We start from the raw sequence: 24392 nt of genomic DNA on the forward strand, positions 1-24392 counted from the left end.
AGACTCATACCTCTCTGAAACTGTAGTTGGAGAAGGGAATACTTTGAAGGGCCTAAAACAGCGTTAGACACCTGTGTTTAGGCAGCTGTTTTAAACAGCTGTCCCAGATGTCCATAGAGATTCTCTGCTCTGTCACTGGCTTCTTCTGTCTTTATCTCTGTCTCCTCTTGAACTACTTCATTAATCTACATCGGCAGAACCTGGGGACTTTAACACACTTTTTTTATGTTTAGCTGGTTTATTATCATGAACGTAGTGTTGTTCCACTTTACTTCATGCACTCTCTAGAGGCAGACATTTAAGGTGTGCTTCTTCTCACCTGCTTTCGGCTGTCTATAGATCATAAGTCTTGTCTAAACTAAATGATAGGTTCTGTCCGTCAGTGGAGAGAGATGGACTCCCAAAGAGTCACTCATCCTGCATACCTTAGAAACTAGTCTTCTCATGAGCATTCATTTTCTATAGAGGCAGACAAGATGACCAGTTTAGAAAGCAAAGTTGTGTAAGATAGTCCTGTATTGTTACACTTTATGTATTTTTATTCCTGTCAGGGAGTAACCAGCACCTCGATACCTTTGGAGAAAGGACTAACCTGTGGGATTCTCTTCCTCCGTGCTTCATGATGGAATCAAAGATACTGAAATGCTGGAAGATCTCTCTGCACTGGTAGGGAAGAATAGGGTAGTGCCATGGGTTATGGGGCAAGTCCTCCATAATCCTAGAGGTGCTCTATAGGTGGGCAGAGTCCTTGCAAGTGCAGATGACAGAGAGATGAAGTTGTATGTCTGGGAGTTGGCATGGTGATATCTTAACATTTGAGACAGGAAATCTGGAGATGAATCAGGTCCAACAGAAGAAGAATATATGGTACCTTTATGAGGGAAAATGTAGGTATTTTCTGAGAGAAGTTAAGATGTGTCTGAGACATACCTGCAAAGCCAAATGATCGGTCGCCTGCAGCATGGGTAGACATTCCTATTGTAGCATTAATCCAGTTGCCATTGTTAACAACAGTAGTTTCAATGAGGTAGCCCAAAATAAACTTTAAATAAACTGCTACTTTAGATAAAAACGATTACAATGGATAAGATACCTGTGCCATCACATCTTTGTTTACACTGGTAACATAAGCCGGAAAGAATGGGAGGCATGCAGGTACTGTGTGAGAAGTTAAGATTGGGTAGCAAGGATAATCCTTTGAAATTGTACCATCAATAATGTATCTCCAAACTTCCCTTAGATATGCAAGTGGTGACACATTTGTTCCCTGATGGTATTTTAAAAAAACATGGTTAAAGTGTTGGGAGTATAGAGTGTTGGGAGTATAGAGTGTTGGTCATGTCTTTTGTTCTTTCCTCAGCAGAATGGATCTTCACAATAAAGTAAAATTATGTCTATGCGAGTCAGGTTTCAATTTTGTCATGAGGCTTTAAAGTGATTGCTATATTTAGTTTTTCACTAGCATCAAAATCCATTGTATTGATATAGACAGATGGTAGGACTGCATCTCTCAATCTGAGTTATTGCTGAATTACAACTGAAAGCATGTATGATAAAGTTTGCAATCGAGGACTCGATTCGGATGTGCACACAGAGGTGTGTACTGTCATTTAAAATTTCCAAAATTATTCTCTTTGGGTTTCAGTGACCACTCCAAAAGGACATGGGTCAAGTCTGCTTTAGAGCCTGCGTCATAGCTGTCAGATCTGCACAGATGTTTTATATACCCAAAGATGACTCAAAGGCAGCAGGTTTCTCTATGGGGGCAATTGAACTGAGTCTTGATTATTGATCTTACCTTTAGTTGTCCTTCACTTCCAATTGCTTTTCTCCCAGCAGTGAGAATTAAAATTCTGCAAGAACAGTAGAATGATAGAATTCATTATTTTTCCTGGGGAATTAACAGTGTCTTTCTCAAAAATGATTAATAATCTAATTGTTTAATGTTCCTAATAATGCTGGCAACTGGAAATCATCACAGTTGAAAGCTTGAAAGATAAGTGTATGAAAAGGAAAATGTGAACAGCAGTTATCAATACATTAATGATAAAATTCATCAACATACTAACTGCATAGAGTGGAGTTATAGGGCTTTCTACATGGCTTATATCCCAGGGAAGGCTAAAAAAATAACTATGACATTTTGATTAATAACCTATTGTATATCCAGTACTCCTGTGAATTTGTATGGCCAGAATGGAGGTTCATGTTATCACAGCATTATATGAACTAACACTAACTTAGAAGTCTCAAAATGCAATTGTAAACCAAGAATAGTTAGCAGGTTTTGTTTTTTCTAATGTTTTGTTCTTATGAACAGATCTTATATTTTTTATGTTTTTATCAATGTCCTAGGAAAAAGCATTACAGTTTCTACTGATGTACAGCTTCTACTGATGTATACAGGGATGTTGATTCATAGAGCAATTGAGATTCTGTGATAAGTTAGGTACAAAGAAAGAATATGTGTTTTAGATGGTGAAAGGCTCTAGAGATATTGTGGTAGTTTAGATGAGCATATGCTTGCAGTGTGATGCTATGGCTACATAAGCAGAAACAGTATATTAATTCTCTCTGGTTTTACTGCTGGCAAGACTACTACCAGCATATTATGTCCAATTTTGCTTCTGCAGTTTTAAAATGGTGATGACAAATTGGAAGAGAATCAGAGGAGAGCAATGAGAATAGTTAGAGGGCTTGAAACTATGCCTGAAGATAATGAAAGGCTCCAGGAACTTAATCTATTTAGCTTTCAAATAGAACATCAAAAGACTGTTTCAACCCACTCTGTAAGATCACAGAAAAGAGAAATTTGGTAAAAAAAAGTCTCCTCACAGTAACAGATAAAGTTATATCAAGAATCAAGTGGTTGAAAGTTGATGCTAGAGATAAATAGCAAATTTTAATAAAACAAATTAAATTCAATTATCAGAGTAACTTTTCAAGAGCTATGAAAAATTATTTTTCACCAGACTTTTTTTTAGTCTAGATTGGTAGTTTTTCCTATACTGTGTGCTGTCATTCAGATTGGAGCAAATTCAAGGTTTTCCTTTGTCCTGCATTATTTGAGAGGTCAGAGTGGATAGTAAGAATAGACCTTCTTCCCTTATATATCTGTGAATATACAGATAAAGTGATATTCCTGTAATGAAAACATAGTTTAAAACATGTTTTATTAAATGCATTTTAATTTTTGTATGTACTTGAAATATGTCCTAACTCAATAATTAATGCTAACAGAGATGTCTAACAGTCAGATATGTGTTCGGTGCTTGGAGCATCTCTTAGAAAACTGGAGATGCTGTTTTCCCAAAACAACTGGAGATTTCTCTTCTTTCATTAATATGGTATTAATGAAAAGTTAATTTAGCCATTGTAAGCTGCTGATAAATGAATAAGGCTGTGCCCTCAAATGCAAAGTTTATATGGTCACTACGTGACACAGGACATTGGTACTTGAGACTAATTTTGTTACTTCAAACTGAATTTCAGGTGCATTAATTACGGTCTTTCTTTTCAACAGGCCCACGCTAAAGTCTGGCATCTCTACAATGATCATTTTCGTCCAACTCAAAGAGGAAAAGTGTCCATTGCCCTTAGCTCCCACTGGATAAAACCTCAAAATATGACTGAAAAAAATATAAAAGAATGTCAAAAATCCCTTGATTTTGTGCTTGGCTGGTTTGCTAAGCCCATATTTATTGATGGTGACTATCCAGAGAGCATGAGGAGTAACCTCTCAACTCTGCTGCCTGAATTCAGTGAAGTTGAGAAGAAGTACATCAAGGGAACAGCTGACTTTTTTGCTCTTTCTTTTGGAGCAACCCTGAGTTTCCAGCTCTTGGACTCTCACATGAAATTCCAGCAGTTGGAATCAATAAGCCTGAGACAGCTTCTTTACTGGATAAGCAGTGAATATAACAACCCCAAAATATTCATTGTGGAAAACAGCTGGTTTGTTTCTGGTAGCACCAAGAGAGATGATGCTAAATATATTTATTATCTCAAAAAGTTCATTATGGAAACTTTAAAAGGTAGGACTGAGGTTGTGTTAATATATGCTTGACAGAATCATTATGCAAAGTAGCCTACTGAGGCTCATTAATGAACCAGTCTGAGATTTAATTCTGGTATTTAACATTCATCTAGGCACTTGTGAAATGAGAACATCACTTTCTTGGGTTTGTTCTTCTGAGTTCTTGAAGACCTTTAATATCTGTAGATAGCATTTTGTGTGCTTGGTGCTGCTGTCTTTGAACAGCAGCGCTTGTAACTACTGTCTTTAGTGGGAGGAAGTGCAAAATCGGTGTGAACTATATACTCTCTGTGGACATCAGAAAATTTACTGTGTTATTTATTAATAGTTACTTTCCATATTTTAGATACCTGAATGCATATATATGAAAGGTAAGAGTATATATGTTGAAAGGTAAATTCTACCTGACAGGAATTCCTCTGAATACAGCATAAGACTGAAAGAATACATTTTAAAATGAAAAACTGGAAACTTTTTCATTCTGCATCTCAGTTATGCCCTTGCAAAAATTTTACATTAGTACAACTCTCGACATCAGTCACAATGATCTGAATTTACACCAATTTGAGGAGAACCACGTGTCTGAGATTATATAATCTGAATTGTTTAAGTTGTTGACCAATTGTCTTTTCAAATACACTACTTTCTATGACAGATATTGTCTATTTTCACATTTCCTTATGACAAAACAAATTCTTTCAATCCTAGTAGTCATCAATAAATTGTTGGTGTGATTATTCCCCATTTCCACCTTTATTGCCTTTAATTTCTTAATTTAAAATTTAGTAATTGATTTCCATAGCTACAGTTTGCTTTTCTTGTTTTAAAAACACTTTTGTAATAGCTGTTTGTTCCGACTGGATAGCATTTGTGTTACATTGCCATTTACAAATAGAGTAATAGCAATGACTTCCATTTTCTTCTCAGCACTCATAAAAATATGAAGAACTCCCATATTTGTATCATCTGCTATTCCAGAACCCTAATCATTACAAATAAATTAAAAAGTGAATAAATATGTGAGTCAGTACATCCAAAGTGGGAGGAATGGAATACAAAACAGTTACTAATTATTGTATGTACAGTATTACCGGTTAGCATGAAGTCAGATGAAAAGCTACAAAAGGTCATGCTCCTGTTACCTGTATTTCTGCTCAGTTTGTAAATTGCTGGACATACATACATGGATCTGTCTTCTAATCAGAGCTGGCTGGAAACAATCTCAATTTGTAGATTTTCTTCCCTTTTAATGTGCAAGTCAGTAAATAATAATAACATTAACAACAACAGCAGTAGTCTAGTCATTATATTAATTTATGAATGCCAACACTTGGCTAAACTTTTTACAGAAAAAAACCCCCAAAACTGAGGACTGGATCTACAGTAGGGACTTTGGCATCACCATGATAAAAATTATTGCACCCAACTTATCTGCCCATTAGAATCTGCAATATCCTGTAAATATCAAGGTTCTCTGTGCAGTACCTAGAGAATCTTAGTTGAGAAAGAGATCCATAAAGGCATCATGTTGGCTCTGTAAGTTAGACAACAGAAAAGGCCAAAGAAAAAGTCCTCTCTCAGAGACTTAGGGCATGTCTATCCTGTGCACTAATTCAGCAATACAGCGCAGAGATTCCTGAACTAGTTCCCACCAAATTCACTCCAGCAATCACAAAGCAGTAAAATGGCATCAGAGCTGTTGCGTTGAGAATCAAGGATAATTAATTTAGACCAAAGGCCACACAGATGTGGTTTTGCTACTTCCAAGATCTGGCTGATATCTCCTCCTGATACGTTGTGTATATGCACCAGTTCAGACAAAACTACATATCACTATGTCTACATTAGCAGCTAAGTACAGTGCTATAGGAGCAAATCTATAGAGTAGAAATAGTTGGTTTTGAGGGCCTGGTGTCCATACTATGTGCATTCTTGAATGGAGGGGGATTACTCAGGACTAGTACGAGTTGTATTGTGGCAGAAGCCCCATCAGCTGTGCTTTCCTGAAGCACGCTTCTGGTTTAATTTTACCCAAAAGCAACCCAGGTCATGCCTTCTGAGACCACTCTGTGGTGAGAACTGAGGTGGGGTAAGCCGGGGTGATCAGGAGATTTGCTTCAGGAGGGCACTCCTGATTTCAGTTAAAATGCTGATGTAGATGCACACACTCTTGCACTGCATACTGTAGGCAAGCCCCATGCATCCTCTCCTTGGCTGTGGGAAAGGGCCTCTGTGCGATTCACAGCCCCAGACTCTTTCACTGCTTCTATTATTGATCTGTTTTTAAATGCCTTGGAGGGTTGAATAAAACAGTAATATAAAGTAGTTAAATATTAATTAGAGCTGAAGATTGATTGAAGGTGTCTTTTCACTTGGGTGGGTGTCTAACCACTTAGGCTAGCTTTGTATTCACTTCCCTGCTCTGTCTCTGATGCTACAAATAAATTGATTATTCCTTGTAAAGTGAAACAGGAAGGCATGAGAATTCCTCTGTATTGTAATTTTGACTGGCTTAGTGGTTAGGTGATTATCCTGAAAGCTAGCAGGTCTGAATTCGGAGAGTCTTAAGCAGAATAGGAACAGCTAGGCCTTTGACAGGTCGGGACTGAGCTATTCTCATGTATGTCCAGAGGCAAAACATAGACTCTTGGGCAGTTTCCACATTGAAACAGGTGCTGTGGGCTTTGCGCACCCCTAGGATCGGACAGCAGCTGAGGGGAGGGTTTTAAGAATCTAAATTTGGTAGTTATGGGTCTGTCATGGTTCCTAGGGTCTATATTTTTACTACAGAGCTAAAAAGAGCATGAACTTTGTGTTGGTAAGAGATAGTCAGTGTTGTTTAATTGTTAACACAATTCTGGCACCATTCTTGCCTGTGCAGTAACACACTTCCAGGCATGCTGAGGGAGATCGCTAAGGCCAGGAATTATTTCCAATAGGCAGTATGGACAAGTATGGAGAGTTTAGGTTTCAGACATCCTGGCTTGCGGACTGACAGACACAAAAAAGAGGGGAGAGAGACAAAGAAAAAAAAGGCTGCCGTTTTCCTTGTGTTTTTTCAATAGTGTGCAATTCTTATGGGTTACCATGTTTGAGTCTATGAAGCATCCAAAATTTTTTCAAATTGCTTCTTTCATAGGTGACACAAGTTAATACATTTTTAAAGAAGATTTTGAGAATTTTTATGAGGTGATCAGAAAATGTGGGCATGCTCTATGGTGACTTACAGAAGGAATGAGATGCTGTTCAAAAAGAAATTCTCACTGTTGGCTAGTTAACAAAGTGGACCCGTACTGGCTTTTATTCTACTGGTATGGCAGATCTCATCATGTGCATGTGCAGAGGTTAGAAAAATACCAATATTTGCCATACGCAAAAGAATGATGCCTGTAGGAGGAGAAATATTCCATTTCCTTAGACATTTTCTCATGACCTGTGAAAGAGACTGGAGATTCATTGCTTATATAACCACAGTTAATTTAATTGATTCAAACAGGGTTACAATCAAGAATCCATTTGGTCCTTCATAACTGATTGTAATGAGGTACATAAATACAAAAAGGAAATGAGGATCTTGATATTCTTGTTGCCTGAAATATGCTTTCAGTGTTAGTAGGCTGGAAAATATTGCATTCAGTCAGTACCTAGTTTGCATTTACAGAAGATGGTGAGTAATAAAGATAAACTATTCTGGCTACTGAGCCAAACTCGAGTTCAAAAGAACGTTTAAGAATGTGCTTAAATGCATTGCTGAATTAGGGTGGGTCTAATTATGTAATTCAAATAGGCACACTCCTTTGTGCTTTATTGAATCTGAGCCTTGCCCCGGAACATTGTGCTGAATCGCAGTGTTTAATACAGCTAAAAGTGAATATCATCTGTAAATCTCAAAAATAAAAGTGTAATGCTGGTAATACTAATAGATGCCAGTAGACCCTGGTTTTAACCAACAAAGGGTTTGGAAATTCATAAAAGCCAAAGAATGGATCTAGAATACATATAAATTTTTAGAAACCCTTAAATATTTAAGCCAGAAAATGCTATGCCATAAAAGATGTAAAAAGACAGAATTTTCACATAAAGAAAATCTTCCTTCATTATCACTTCTACTGAAAATCTGTGGTAATAAAAATCCATCAAAACACAAAAGTTTTATCAGGGTTTTACCAATGTATTTGTAGTGGAGAGGAAGGAGAAAAAGGAGTCTAACTTGATGTACACGGTAGTGCTACATTAGTGACCCTTGAGCTATCTCTGAGCGAGCTGAAATGTCTGCTTAGCTGCGTGCAGCGCGGCGCAGAGCTACGAGCTCGGGTGCTGCGATCTGTCTGACTGTAGCACGCTCTGCTCTGAGGCTGAGGAACGGCAGGCCTAATTAGCAGCACTTCCCAAACCCCTGCCGCACTGCTTTTCTTTCTAAAACTGTCTTGTTTAAAACCCAGCCAGATAGCTCTGCTGTCTTGTGCATTGCACTTGTGCCCCAGGAGCCTGCCCCAGAGCTCCCTGAGCGCAACTGAAATACCTCCCTGCATGGTCTTTGAAACAGGTCCGAGATACTTATCTAACCTCTCACATTGTTCTTGCCTGTGAACACTGCAGTCATTGCTGATATGGAGTAATCTGCATAGAAAAAATGAGTGCTGTGATGAGTTCATTTCTGTTCTTTCCTCAGCCATCCGGTATGATGGAGTTAATGTGTTTGGATACACGGTCTGGTCCCTCCTGGATGGCTTTGAATGGCACAGAGGCTACAGCATTCGACGTGGATTGTTTTATGTTGATTTTCAAAGCCATGACAAGAAGCTGATGCCAAAATCTTCTGTCTTGTTCTATCAAAAGCTGATAGAAAAAAATGGCTTCCCACCTTTGCCTGAAAACCAGCCCACAAAAGGGGTCTTTCCCTGTGGCTTTGCTTGGGGAATTGTTGACAACTACATTCAGGTAAGGCTGGTGGTAAAGCTGACAGCTCGCCAACCAGATCATTGCACAAGATCATACTGCTGGTTTTGCTGGACTGGGGGGCCTTGCTGGTATGTGATATATTACCAGAGTGCTGCGAGGAGATGGGTACAAGGCTTTTGGGTCAAAGATTGTGTCTTTCAGTCTTCACTAGACGTTTTGTGTGACCAATGAGAACCAGTCAGATTGAGAGATGATAAATAACATTCTAGAAAAATATACAGAAATTAAAAGGGAATGGGTTTGGTGTTCATCTTTCTTGAACATTTATTATGTGATCAGTCACCGGAAGTCAGTCCTTTTCAAATGGAAGTTGATTAGATCTAAAGCGGTATTTCTAAATGTCCTAGTATATCACATAGGAAATATTACTGCTTATTCACATCCATAATTTTAATGGCAATATATCTGACTGCTGTGATAGTATATGGTTTAGGAAACTTCCTGATACTGAAAGCTCTTAATGTTTCCAGTGGGCGTGTTTCTACATCTTATATGTGTATGTTCTGACACCATTGTTAGAGCAGTTTTGTGTAAAAACAAAAAAAAGTAAGGAATCTTGGAGTTAGATGACATTTCTGTATTCCTTCCTTGCTATTTTGTGTAGCATCATATCTGATTCTGAGGCTCCAGCACCCCTGGATAGCACTTAGCGTGGATCCAGTTCACAAATCTCAGTCTTTTTATTTCAATTAAATCTGATACTTCAGGACAATCTTTCAAATTTTAAGGCTTCATAGCATGTGTAAAAATTGTAGCTTAGTTATGGTCTCTTTAACGGTTTGGCTCTGTAATTCTCAGACGCTGTTTTGGCTTACAGGACTTCTCTAACCACAGTAAAGATGTGCAGTAAAATTCAGCTTTGAGGCTGGGTCCAAGAACAAAATTTTTAATTTAGATTTTCCACAAAGGCAGAATATTTCTTAAGGCTAGAGCATAGAGAGCTTGTTTGGTTTTTTTTAACTCCAAAAGTAAGATTTGACTTTGTTCTCCTGAAAAATACTGCAACCTCCTTACCTGGTATGTTGATTTCCAAGAAAATTCAACAGTCATTGTCGTCCAGCCTCCCAGATAAATTAGAGATTGGAAATGAAATTGCTGTCTTTGGGATCAATAACTCTGCTGTAAAGTTACTGAGTCAGTCAGCTCAAGACAGTTAAAAAATCCCTCCTACCCCCAAAAGCTTCAAAGCTGAATATTTTCATTTCAAAAGACCATTCAAACATTTTATGCTGTAAGGCTTAGGTAGCGTGATTTGTAGATGCATCACAGTGGAAAAACTCTTTTGACAGCATTCCTGCAGTATTAGTGGAAATGCATGATTTAGTAATCTGCAAGGGACAATTCTCCAGAAAAGCAATTTCCGTCAGACATGCTGTTTTTTATTACTTTCTTCTGTAAGCACAGTACTGACCTCTCCAGAGAAAATAGCAACTGATTTTCAGCAGCTTCTCTATACAGACCTGCAGAGCCTCAGCTACAAGTTGAACACTGGTTGTAGGCTGACACCTGCTTTTCAAACAGAGGGCAGGACAAGGAAATCTGAACTCACGGGGACCTTCCACAGAAAAAAAACAACAAAAAACCCCCAGACAAATAGACGCATATATAGGACCAGCACCTTGTAGTTTGGATCATTTTGTAAGAGTTATACTAGAGTATGAATGAGAAGGAAATTTTATGGTGTGCATTATTTTAACTCACTCACTTTTCCATTTTTCCTTATTATGTTTTTGATATTCATTAAAAAGTGAAAGTATAATTCTAAGGGACTCTGAGAAGCTCATCTTTTATTCTGTCTTGTGGGTCATACAGGTGCTTCCTACATCTGAAGCCTCAGAGACTTAAGATGTAGGCTTTAGCCCTAAAGGGAAATGTATTTATTGTTGGAGTGACTTATAGTGGTATTACTCAGAAGTCAGAGAAAAAATCCGATTCAGAGATCAACAGCCTGCTGAAATAATTTGGAAATGAGTTCAGTATGAGTTAAATAAAAAAGAACTTTAGCAAGAAGCAAAAATTTTATTCATCATCTGCATTCATGTTAAAAATCAAGTGCAGAGCATTACTCATCTTTCATCATAGTTAGGAAGAAGAAAACTGAACACAGAAATGATGTTGCATTTATTATTTCTGTTACTGCATTCAGGGAGTGGTCTTGAAAAAGAAGCCACTGGGTAATTTACAACAGGCAATCTCTCTGTAAGCCTTTCAGTGTAGCTTCTTAAACTTGAAAGAAGAACATTTTAAAAATTACTGTAGCCTTTACTGAAGATTGCTTCTCTGGAGACTGCAGGTTTAGTGCCTTGTCCCTGAGCACTTCCTCATTTCCCATACAGAATGGAGCAATCTGGAGAAAATATAAACACAATGACTGTTAGCATAAGCTTGTGTGGAAAGCAGGATGAAAATTATATATATATATTTGGTACTTTTCTGATATCACATGTTAACAGAAGACTAATTCATTCTTATGAGTCAGATATGTTATCAAATCAGAGATGTGACAGGTGCTAAATGCAATGTTCTCACTTGTGATGTTCTTTCAGTAAATTGTGCCTGATGGTTATGATGTTCCTATACATCTAGAACTAACGACTTGTATCTGGTATGTTTCTTGTTCCTTCCAGGTAGACACAACACCCTCCCAGTTTCTTGACCCTAATGTTTATGTGTGGGATGTTCACCAGACGAAGCAGCTTATTAAAGTGAATGGAGTTTTTACCTCCAAACGCAAGCAGCACTGTGTTGACTTTGCTGCTATCAGGCTCCAGATCTCTCTTCTGCAGGAAATGCATGTCACACACTTCCATTTTTCACTAAAATGGTCTTTAATTCTTCCTTTAGGTAACCTTTCTCTAGTCAACCACACGCTTGTACATTATTATCAGTGTTTTGTTAGTGAACTTCTCAGAGTTAACATAACTCCTGTTGTTGCATTATGGCAACCTATGGCTGAGAATCAAGAGCTTCCAGTTTCACTTGCCAAATGTGGAGCTTGGGAAAACCCAGAAACTGTTCAGGCCTTTGTTGAATATGCCAAACTCTGTTTTACAAATCTTGGGGACCATGTGAAATTTTGGATCACAATGAATGAACCCTCTGTGAAGAACTTGACATACACTGCAGGGCACAATCTGTTGAAAGCCCATGCGAAAGCATGGCATCTTTATGACAAAGAATTCAGAAGATCTCAGAAAGGGAAAATTTCTATAGCTCTGCAAGCTGACTGGGTAGAACCGGCTTGTCCCTTTTCCAAAAATGACCAAGAAGTTGCTGATAGAATTTTAGAATTTGACACTGGCTGGCTTGCAGAGCCCATCTTTGGGAATGGTGACTACCCACACATGATGAGAGGATGGCTTCACCAAAGAAACAGTGTTGACCTGTATAATTTCCACTTGCCTTATTTCTCAGAAGAAGAAAAGAAGTTAATCCAAGGCTCATTTGATTTTTTTGCCTTAAGTCACTACACTACTACCCTTGTGGGCTGGGAGAAAGAAGATGCACTAAAATATGATCACTATCTTGAAGTTCAAATGATCAATGACATCACATGGCTGCACTCTCCTGGACGAGCTGCAGTGGTGCCCTGGGGATTACGTAAATTGCTCAAGTGGGTTAAATCAAAGTATGGCGATGTCCCAATATATATTATGGCTAATGGAATTGATGATCAGAATATGGTGCATGATAAGCTCAGAGTATATTACATACAGAGTTATATCAATGAAGCTTTAAAAGGTAAGGAACTGTAGATGATTTATATGCCACAAATCCCAGTATTAGTATACGCTATATGATAAGAGTATGCTTTACTTAAAGAAAAAAAGAAATTTTACCCATAATGCTCTGTAAATTAAGTGTTGTTATAGCATAACATGTATTTTTTCATTTGGCTTATGATCGATTGATTTTATTAAGCATCAGGAAGACAGATTTTGCACATACTCTGCATAAAGCATCAGAGGAACTTTTTATGTTGATTCAAGAGATTTAAATAGATGTGTGAATAACTCCACATGTATTTAGTCGGATTTTCTTCTTACTGCACTTCTACTGTTGTTTAGCTGTGTTGCTTCCTACTCTACTGGTATGCCCCACGGCTGGGTATGAGTTCTGTTCTTCAGCTGTCTCTGTATCTTATCCAAGAGGGATCTTGGCTGTTCATAATAATTCAGCTATCCACCTCATTATGCCATTTCCTGGAGTCTTTCCTGCTATTCAGAGCTCAAACCAGTTTTTCTTTCTGTCTTAAAGATTCATAAATTATAAGGCAAAAAGGGGGCATTTTGAGTCATCCTGACATATAAACACAAATTTTTTTAGAAAAGCACCAGTCCTGAATGAGAAACTTTTACTGATGAAGAATCTCTCTGTACGCTGTTGCAGTGGCTGAGTAGCTACTGTTTATATGTATACGTGTGTATAGATATATATGAAACTTATTTCTAGCATTAATTTTTTTAGCTTCAGCTTTAAGCCATTAAGTTTTGTTATGTGTTTCCATTTATTGCCTACATAGATATTCACAGACAGAAAACAAGCCAGTTCTCAGTCTACTCTTTGATAAATAATGCAGACAAAGCTCTTTGTGCCCCTTACTGTAAACATGATTTTGAACCTTTTGATTACTGAACTCTTTTCCAGTTTGCCATCATTCTTCCTGAAAGATGTAAATTCCAGACCTGGACATGCTGTTCCTATAACAGTCATGCTTATGCCCGAGGCAGATAAGAATCTCTTAGCCTTTTACTCCTGTTTTGTACACTGAAGCAGCCTGTTAGCCCTTTTGGTCATGGCAGAAGATTGGTTGCACACTCTGTGATTATCTGCTGTGGTTCGAAGCTCTTGTGCAGATCCCTGCCCTCGGTGCAGAACTCCTCTGAACTGATGCATGGCCTTCTTGTCCCTTGACATCCTTACATTTGGTCATATCAAATACAAGTTGTTTGCTTGTGCCAAGCATGCTACACGAGCTACACTGTGTCCCTGATCTTTGTGTTATTTGCATACTTTGTGAGAAAAAGTTCTATTTTTGTTTCAGGTCAGTGAAATATTTAAAATCATGAAATATCCTAGTGCTAAGAGACAGTCTCTGCATGACCACAGTAGAAAAACACTTACTGTGACACTTCCTCATCTGCAATTACATTTCTAGACCTATCAGTTTTAATTGAGACCAGTTGAAAGCTGTTTATTGTGGGCCTGCCTTGACCTCATAAGATAACATTCTATTTTCCTGATCCAAATGCCTTATAATACCTAGTAAACTGCCTTAGGAAGTTCTAAGTATATTACATCAAACATCATTACTTTTATTGATCTACTGATCTCATAAAAAAGATGTCAAGTTAGCTTGGCAAGATTTATTTTCCATAAAGCTGAACTGATTGGCATTAAACATAAATGTCTACTGTAATTCTTATTTATCAAGCCTTATATTCCACTGTTTTACTAGAGGGTGAAGTATGGCTGACAGCTCCATAATTTCCTAGGTCATCCTGTTCACTCTTTTAAGTATTGGCTTTAACTTCCTTCTCTGAAATTTCCACCTCTTTCAGGAATTACTGAAAGTCAGTATTAAGGGTCCAGGAGTACTTCCTCCAGCATTTTGAAGCTCTAGGTGCATGCTTTCTGGATCTGTAGAGTTAAAAACATGTCTTAGATATATTTAGGCCTGTGGTTTCAGTGTGGTCTTTTTCTAGCGCTTTCTCTCCTCCTCACCACTTTAGGCTGTATCAGTTCTTAGCACTTCTGTTTCCTAAGTGTATATGAATCTGAGCTTTTCTCCCAATTCCAAATAGCCAAAAAAACTATATGTCCCCCTGTTTTTTAAAGAACTTTTCTTTTGCATAGATCTGGTATTAGTATCACCAGTTACATACTTCTCCCCTTTTCTATCCAGCCTGGAAATATTTATGTATTTTTCAATTTAAGCATTGCATGCAAAGCAGATTTTACTCTTTCCACCTTCTTTGTCGTGAGTGAATATATCCCTGCTAACCAGCCACAATACTTGCCCGAAAGGCCACTCTTCTGCATTTGACATCACACCCTCCTCCACAGGGTTTACTCAGGCAGTAATACCAGTTTTTTCAGTCTCTTTCTTTTCTTCTTTCACTCTGGTATTGTGCTTTTGTCTTTCCTGTCCTTACACATGGAACAAGCTTTTATTCTTGGCATTGAGATGGATGGAGATTTCTCCAAAATTTGCGTTTTTCCTGCAAGACCTGTGTACTAACCCACATGAGCTAAAAATCTTCTCTCCTTACCTCAGTGTCACACTGGAGAGAAACGTGAGGAGGTGTTGGTACACATGTGGTCTCGCCTTAAATTTCGTACTCTGCCTTCCTCCTCCAGCTGGTTTCTGGGACTGTATGTGGAAGCGTTTGGCATATAATGTTGCTCACCTGCATTGTTCCAGGGGAGCCAATAGGTTTATGCAGATAAATGATTCCAGAATACAGTACAGGACCCTTTGGAATGAGCCTATATTTTTAAGTGTTTTGTGCAGTGTTTAAGTACATCTTTGCCAACGGAAAACAAAGAACAGCAGTAACCATTTATGTAACACCATTACATCCACATGCAGTTTTACAAACACAAACTAATTATCCCTGGTAACAGTTCTGTAAAAGGACAGGTAAGTATTATCTCATTTCACACATAAAAAGGAGGTTAGAGGTGCTAAGTGCCTTGCACATGTCTGCAGAAAGAATTATTTTCATAGGGAGTATGCACATTCAGCAACTGTTCTTTCAGTCATGTGTATATATGCCAGAAGATGTTGCTTTAATTTGTACAAAATAGTGATTTTTTGGGTTAAAGTATCACAGTTTGCCTTTATTACTGTAGACATTGGTTTTGTCAAGGAAGACTGATGGCTCAAGGTTAATGCTGCTGCTGCTAGACTTGTTCCTGTAGCCAAGTTAGCAGTATGGATTATGAACATGTTCTCAGTAAAGAGTAACACAGATCATCTTGGATCAGAAATTCAGGCCAATAAGCAGAGAAGCCTGTGATCTGCATGACCTTTCCACTTGCACTGATGGTATTCCAGTATATGACCTCAGCATTGGCACATGTCTTTTCCTGATGTCAGTGCACATTTGCTAGTCAGAAGTGCAGCCTGTTGTCCTTGTTCCTCAGCCTTCCCACTCAGGAGATTCTCTGCAAGGGATAAAGAGCAATCAGAGAAACATAAATAAAGCACACAGTGTGCAGAAAACCAAAACTTATGCTCTTTTATATATTAGAAGAGAGAGTCATCACAGAGTAGGCTCCATGCTGATCATTAAACAGTCATACATTCACTGATTTGTAAACAAAAGGAATAAATTATAGGGTACTTACAGATCAAACTACCTGGGAATGTTTGGCAAACTCTTACTTTTATGACAAACACTGCATGTATGTATGTATATACTACCTTATCTTTGGGACGAGAAGTATAGATCTGCGTTTGACATCTCCCTTGCCCTTGCTCTGTGTACTGGCATATTACACTACTCTTGAATGCCAAAATGACTTTTATTCCTTTCTTCAACACTTTGTTTTGTTTTTCAGCTTACACCTTGGATAATGTTAACCTACAAGGATATTTTGTCTATTCTTTTAATGACAAGACTGCTCCTAAATATGGTCTCTACAGTTATGTTGCAAATCAGTATGAACCAAAGCCTTCTATGAAACGTTACAGAGAAATAATTGACAATAATGGTTTTCCTAGACCTGAAACTCCTGAGGTACTGTGCCCTGAAGAGATTGTCTCATGTCCTGAATGCCACTTTTTCCGAACCAGAAAATCATTATTAGCCTTTATAGCTTTCGTATTTGTTGCTTTTATTGTTACTATATTCCTCATTAGTTACTATTCCAGGAGGGTAGAAAGACGGTATAAATAGAGCTGTCCCTCTATATATGTCACTTACTACCCTTTTACTTGCATCTCCTTGGAAAATCTGAAATAATAGCACACAACGTTGTGATTGCTTCAGCACTAGGAAGCCATTTACGCTGCCTGATACTGCAGGACATGGACACTGAAAAAAAAGATTGTTAGCATATGGCCTACAGAAATAGTTTTCTGTGTTTCAGTACATTTGGTTTGTGACAAGTCCTTAATTCCTGTGGTTGGAGTTATCTCACAACTTTCCTCGGGATCTTCTGTTGAGCAGTTGCTTTTCCCTCATTGATTTTCCCTCACTGACCTTGATAGATGCATTTTTTGAAGACCTGGAATGACAGAAGAGCCTGGATGTCAAATTCTCAGAGAGAAGATTGGAGAGAAACAAAATGATATATTTTTCCAAATTAGGGGTGAATCCTGATGTTAGGTGATCGGAGCCAACACCTGATGGCTAGGGAAAGGGACTGCATGGAGATTAAGCAGAAGTACCTGGCATGCCGAATGCGGAAGGGACGGCCCCGCTGCTGGAGCAGGTCTGGGGTGAAGGCTCCGGTCTCTGCGCTGCTGGCGACTCTCAGTAAACCCATTAACTGTGAATCAGGTTGCTGATTCCCTGCCAACTTCATATTGTTGCTGCTGCACCACAGATTTTTTTACATGGGATCCATTCTTCTGAGTGCAACACAGCACTGTCTGCTCCGTCCGACCAAGGCTGTCACAGGCAACCTCAGCGTGGGCAGCTCTGCCCTCCTCGGGGCAGGAGATGCCAAGGGATGGCAGAGAGCAAGCCAGCTATGGGGAAGAGATAGGAAGGATGAAAGTTTCTTTGTTCGATCTGCTCAGTAAAAAAGCAGAGAGCAGAGCCTGCAATGTCCTTGCTGTCTCAGATGTCATTGAACTGTGCACCTGAGTCCATGAACAGAGCTGAGCTGGGACGCCCTGTCCGTGCACTTCTTGCAGCAACCGTTACGCACAGCTGGAACTGAGCTGCTGCCTAGCTGCTTCTGTGCTGGAGACTTGTACATGGTTCAGGAAGACAGTCCTTGCACGTAAGTGACACTGAGTGAGGAGACTTTAAATCCCAACATTTTAGTGTAATAATACAGTGCTCTATGCTGCTTTGCCAGGGTGTGAGATCTTGGAACTGTTGATTCTGAAACATGCTGCTCATTTTCTGTGACCCGTTTCCAAGTTCTGCTGGAGGGTCTACTCTAAGAAACTAGATCTGGCCCTGACAGCACTTGATTCCCAAAGTATTACTGAATGTCTGTGGGCCTCTCATTTTTCCTCAGCAAAATAAATTAGCAAAATATTAGCAACATTGTTGCTAATAGCAATAGAAATGGAGAATAGAATAAAACCCTATGTTATTTTACCTGTCTTGTGAATTAGGAGTGTCCACTGTATAAAGTAGTGTGGTCATTTTTTTCCACTCTCTGTCTGTAGGCCTGCATTGCCTTCAGTGGTAATTGTGTTTTTATTGCCATGTGAATAACATCAGTCACTGGAAAGAATTTTTTACAGCAAATGTGCTCTATGTCAGTTAAGAATTATTTAACTACCAAAGCAGATTATGCTGTATTAAATGTGATGTTTATCTACTAGATGACTAGTAGATGACTAAATGACCTCCTAAGGTTCTTTCCAACCTGAATAATTCTACAGTTCAGTGATTCTATGCTGTAAATTAAAATTTACATATGAAATGTGATTTTCATTTATAATTTAGATTATATTTATTGTTAAGTAAACTATTAAAAATAGAAAAAAATTAGTATCTTATCATAATGATTAATATATTTACCCTTTAGTTCCAGATTTAAAATTGTCTCTCTTTGCACTAACGTGTATTTTGCTATCGAGATTAAGGTGAAAAATTCAGGGTAAATGATGAAGTATTAAAAAATATATAAAAATTATGTATTGCCTGATAGGATTTGCTGAAGAAGAGCAAATTTTAAACTGCTATATATTTATGTATTACTGCCTGGTGCAGTGCGGATTACAAAGAAATAGCTCTCCCTAAATGTATGAAATGCCAAATGACTTTCTCCATGTCACGGCAGTGAATCACCTTGCAGTACATTTACTCCATTGTGTCAGATGCCATCACAATACATAACAAAAAATGACATTCATTTAATATAAACTTTGGCCAGGTCATATATAACTTTTTACATTACATTATTTTGCCTTTGGTAGAATAATAAGTCTGGGCTCGATCGTTTCGAAGAGCTGAGCGTATGTGTCTCTCCTTGGTTTCACTGAGTTCAGTGGTCCTGGGCTGAACCTCCCTAGAATGGCAAGTCCAGGACAATATGGGAGCCATCCTGATGGTCACCAAAAGTGTGCCTGGGTCATGCTGACACTTTACTAACAATTATTCATCCAGCAAGTTACTGTCTTGTGCTATTTAATAGGCCAGTCACAGAACAGTGTGTGAATCCAGCAGTTTTAGCAAGGAAGAGATACTGCAGGCTCTTCCGACATACAGGCTGGGTGATATGTAACCACCGACAGGCAGATGGCACCAGCTGGATGTCTAATTTGTAGATAAATTGGGATTTGTTACTATGAAGCTGTATTATCACATACAGTAATGGTGTTGTGGCTCGTAGAAATAACACAGCTGCTGGTGTTCTTCCCTTCAGAAGAGTTTTTAAATGTCACTGCAGAACAGTAACCGCCTGAATCTGGGTGCAATAATTTGCCAAAGCAATCTGCTAACACTATTGTATGTGCAAAGCAATGTATAAGTCGCAGTGAATGAATTCTACAATGATAGGCCAGGCAAAATATGGGCCTCTCTGATGGAGGTAATGGTATGGTTTTGCCTCAGGAATCTACTTGATTATATGTAGTCAGGGTCCAGCATGAGTTTCTTGTCAATTTTCTTAGGAAAAAAACACCCCACTACTAACAACAAAAATGCCCTTGAATAGGCAGAGATTAGGTACCTGTCCAAAGCGCACTGCAGTGTGCTTGGGCAAACTGATTCGCTAATCACCTCCTGTAATGAGGACGCGTGCCATGGGGCATTTCTTTCCTGCGATACCTATCTGTGAATGATGATCTGGCACTTCTCTGTGGCCATCCGTGCATCTCGAGTAGCAATGCCGACAACAGCAAAGATTTTAAACAGAGAGAGCTCCATACTCAAAGTACAAAAGCAGCTCAAGAGAGCATGTTTTTTTATTTTCTGAAGAGTCACAGGAGTATGCACGTGTAGTAGTGGGTGTCAACATGCCATATGATAAGTAGACTCATTTCTTGGTTTTAATTGTGCTTCTAGAATGTATCGTTGTTGCCAGTTTGCTCAGTGCTCCAAATTTAGCAAGTTGCAAAATACGAAATTATATTTTTATTCAAAATATTTTTGTGACATGAGTGCAGAGCTTCTGTTTTATTTCTTGAAAAAGATTGAACAATGAATGTTAGGAGAATGCCTTGGCTAAACGAATGAAAGAATTGTATATTGTTTTTATACAATCTGAGAAATGAAATAAAGATACTGTACATAACAAATTGTAACATGGTCTTCATTTTTAATCTCTCAAGTTTTCTGTTTGCAACCAGAAGTATACAGCACCTTAGGAGAGGCTCTTGTGGTAATGCCGTAAGGAGTTTGTGCTGCTGTTTGTTTTTCCAATGCCGCATAAATAACCATAACTTTTGTTGGGGATTGGTGGATCCTAGGCCTGTGTCTAAATGGAGGTTTTTGCAGCAGAACTGTGTCACTGGGGCTCTAGAAGGTTTTTTTTTTGGTTCTTTGTTTTTTGATGGTTGGTTGAGTGAATATTGCTAGCAAAAAAAAAACCTGTGGAAGTAACCATACCAATATAAAAGTGTTTTGGTGCAATAGCTTATTCCATTAGTATTACTGCAATAAGTTTTACAGCTCTTCTATTACAGTAGAGTCAATCACAGCCTATCAGGATTTTGTCAGCATAGTAGTGGCACTAAGCAGGCAGTTTGTGGCATATTTATTGAACATCCTAAGGAAAGTAAATGTAAGGGTTAAAGGAAGTGGGAGCAGAAAGGGAAAAAGACAAATGAGTCGGACAGGGGCCATACAAGTGTCAAAATCTTTAAACACACAACTTGTGATTCACTTTTTCTTGTGTTGTATTATTTTGCTTTTGAGTCACTTAGCTCATTCTGTTCCTCCTGCTCGCAACATCCCTCAGGTGAGAATGTCCTTATTAAGGACAAATAAGTCAGTTTTAGGTGCTGTATTTCAGCTTCAGCTAAGAAAGTTCAGTCTTGTTCCTTCATCAGTCACACAAAGCTGAGAAGAGGAGGCAAGGAAAAGAAAGGGAAAAGCTGTTCCTGCCTTTGATGTGCCACTCTTAGCTTGCCAAACCACTCTTGGCCAACCACTGCAAGGTTAGGCTGGTGCTATTTTGTTAAGCCTCCCCCTTACCCTCCCTTTTAGAAGATTAAAAAGAAGTAATAAGCAGAGATGAAACTGGCAGAGTCAGATATATCAGAGACTTTTATTTTGTTTCCTGGGTTGAACAAGAACACCACTCTTTGTGTCAGGCAGTTATAAGAAAATTAAACTCATTAAGAAACCAGAAAGTTGAAATAATAGCAGTCTGCAGCCAAGACACTTGTCGGTGGTGACATTTTGCTGGCTATTATTTTGTGATGCTCTGTGTGTTTGTGAAGGAGAGGCAAAAGGGCCAGAGAAGCAGAGAGAAGCCAGGGGAAAAGTTAATGAAGCAGGGCAGAAAAGCCAAAGGCACAAGAAGACGCATGAGAAGACACGTGCGGAGAGCACGGACAGAAATATCCCCCGGCATGTGAGGGCTGCTGTAATGGGCCATGGGAATTTGAATAGTCTTTGTCAAAAAAATAAAAATAAAAATAAAGGATATAATCTGAAAAATGCCTACATTCATCATATTTGTCCCTTAATAGATAAATGCTATATGTGATGAATTTTACTGCAGGTGAAAAGGCTTTTTCTTGTCTCCAGAATTACTCAGAACACAACATGACAAAGCATCATTATCCCATTCCGGCTCTCCTGGTCTCTGCAAAATGTGTTTCTGGCCCAAGTCCCAGGAGGCCCTCAGGTGTCTGAGGTGCAGGGGGAAACTGGGCACCGACAGGCCGAAGTGATCCTCCGACGGCCAAGTACAGTTCATGGGGCCGAGGGGGCGAGCATGTTTCTGGAAAAAAGCAGTGAGGAAGTCGCAGGTGCATCCAGAGCCGGATGTGCGGTGCGGCCCTGAGGAAAAGCAGAGATGAAAACCCGTCTCAGCGGGATGCTGGCTGCAGGGAAGGCTTGGCGCTGAGCACAGAAAGAGCTGGCTATTGTCTGATTTCCTCTGTGTTCGAGGCACTGCAAAGGACTTTCTGCAGAGCTGTAAACTCGCAGGGCTGCAGAAGCAAAACACCTGACCCCCAAATCTCTTTTTTCTCCTGGAAGTAACCACGAATTGGCCAAGTGTTTAGTTCCTGAGGTGCAACAGTATAAACTACCTGTGCTGTAAAGTTTTATGAGGTGACAATGTTTTGTAGCCTGGCAATGGGGAAGGCAAAGAGGTTCTGGAGGGCAGCTTGTGCCCTGCTGGGAACGGGGAAGGGAGCAGCCAGGCAGCGAGCAGGCTCCCGACAGGCTGCAGCCCACTGTGCTGTCCCAGCAAGCGTGGGAGGCTGCTACTTTTGCAGCTTGTCACAGGTGTAATCCAGGGGTTTTAGCACTGGATGGAGAATGCAGCAGTACCAATTCCAACTCTGTCACTGCCTCGTATTCCCTCTTCGGGCAAGTATTTACATTTGGACTATGGAATGGGGATTGAAATACTAAGGTATGGCACGGGCAAGCCAGGATGTATAGTTGATTCAGAAGATAAAATGCTGTTTATAGGCCTTATGGATTTTTTTGCTGATAGTTACTACTTTGCAGTAACCCTTCTCCATTAGGATCAAATGTTTCTTGTTTCCAAAAGCTGAGAAAATAAATGCCCCAAAAGTGAGCTGCCGGTGTTGCAATTGCCTTTCTCAGCACTAGCTGAGCCTTTAAGTCCACTCCTAATGGATGTTTGTGAATTTTTTACACATTTGTAACTCATTTATCAGTCACATTGCTGCAGGATATGTGACTGGATATTGCCTTTCCTTGCATCTCATACTGGGAGGTTGCAGGGTCCTGTGCTGTGCAGCACATGGTTGCTCCTACTTGGTATTCACCTGCACATTCCTCCAGCTGGTGACGTGTTATTATTGCCCTGGAAGAAAAAAATGCAACCAAGCTCTTATTATTTTCTCCATGTATCTGTTTGGTCATATTAATGCGGGATAATCATTATATAAATGCACAGGAGACAGTCAAGGACATACTCATTTTTAAAGTCCTCCAGTGCTCTTGTACTTCAGTCATTCATCTTCTGTCTTTAATTACAGCAAGTGATCTCAGAGGCACTTAAAAGATTAAATTACTCAATTATTTGAAAAAAACAAAAGCAATAACTGTATCTCTTTTCTGATAAATGCAAGCCATGGCTGAAAAAGGTTGCCTGCAGCACAAAATACTGGAGGCCAAGAAGGCTATACGGGAATATTTTGGCTTAGCCCAGTGTTACCCATTTAATTTTTCATTATTTGCAATAATTATTTTTATTTGTATCAATAATAACAACAAACTTTTCCATCCTGTCCTGGTGATTTCAGCGGTGAGATGAGTGTCACTGTTCAGCTATTTACAAACATCTGGCCACCTCTTCAAGGGCTGAGAGAACTGTACAGGACAACTGAAGGACAACCCCACCTGGCTCTATTACTGTTTCTTTGTCCTCTGATGCCCTTAACATTGGAGACATTGAGCAAAGCAAGTCTGCATCCTCTTTTATGGTGTCAGGTTTTCCTGAGCAGGTACATTTGGCAGCCTTGCTCCTCAGGGATGCCCCTGAGCCAGATCTGTCCCCGCACCTGGCTGCACGGGGCACAGCCTGAGCAGTGCAGTTCTTCACCCAGGAGGTCGGTGGGTGGGTGGGTCAGTCAGTGGGTTAGTGGGTGGGCTGATCGGTGGGTAGGTGGGTGAATTGGTTGGTTGGTGGGAGGGTTGGTTGGTCAGTCTGCTGCTCTGAGACCCGTCACACCAAAGCCTCTACCAGCAGTGCTCCATCTTGCAAAGGAGAAAAAAAAAAACAGTCCTGCTGGAACTAAGCAGAAATACCAGACTCCCTAAGAAGCAGATACGACTTACTAAACAAAGTATTTAGTAAGGAGATAGTGTGAGAGGTTGTCCCTCTTCCTTAGGGCAGGTGGTGAGGCTGGGTCAGCCCCGTAGGTCCTGCTAGTAATCATTTGCACGATTTAACCGCAGACTTGTCCTAAGCCCTGTTCGACTCAGTGACCATTCTGCACCGTGACCTAAGGGCAAGGAGGAGGAGGGAGTGATCGGTAGTGTGGAAAACCCAGAGGTGGCCTGCAGGGCCTGGCTTCTGGCCATGCGACACACAGGCCGTGTTGCGA

The 24392-nt window shown here is 39.5% G+C and overlaps 1 protein-coding gene across 1 annotated transcript in view; it reads left to right on the forward strand.

Annotated features, from left to right (window-relative positions):
• The window catches only part of KL (klotho), a 54984-nt gene extending 38082 nt beyond the window's left edge, over nt 1–16902 (forward strand). Inside the window, exons 2-5 of the mRNA XM_067289872.1 lie at nt 3524–4034; nt 8709–8977; nt 11626–12739; nt 16565–16902. Coding sequence (XP_067145973.1) covers nt 3524–4034; nt 8709–8977; nt 11626–12739; nt 16565–16902 — 2232 coding nt within the window. The remainder of the gene's footprint in view (nt 1–3523; nt 4035–8708; nt 8978–11625; nt 12740–16564) is intronic.
• Nucleotides 16903–24392: the final 7490 nt, after the last annotated feature.

This window comes from Apteryx mantelli, chromosome 1 (assembly GCF_036417845.1).
Source record: "Apteryx mantelli isolate bAptMan1 chromosome 1, bAptMan1.hap1, whole genome shotgun sequence".
Classification (NCBI taxonomy): domain Eukaryota; kingdom Metazoa; phylum Chordata; class Aves; order Apterygiformes; family Apterygidae; genus Apteryx; species Apteryx mantelli.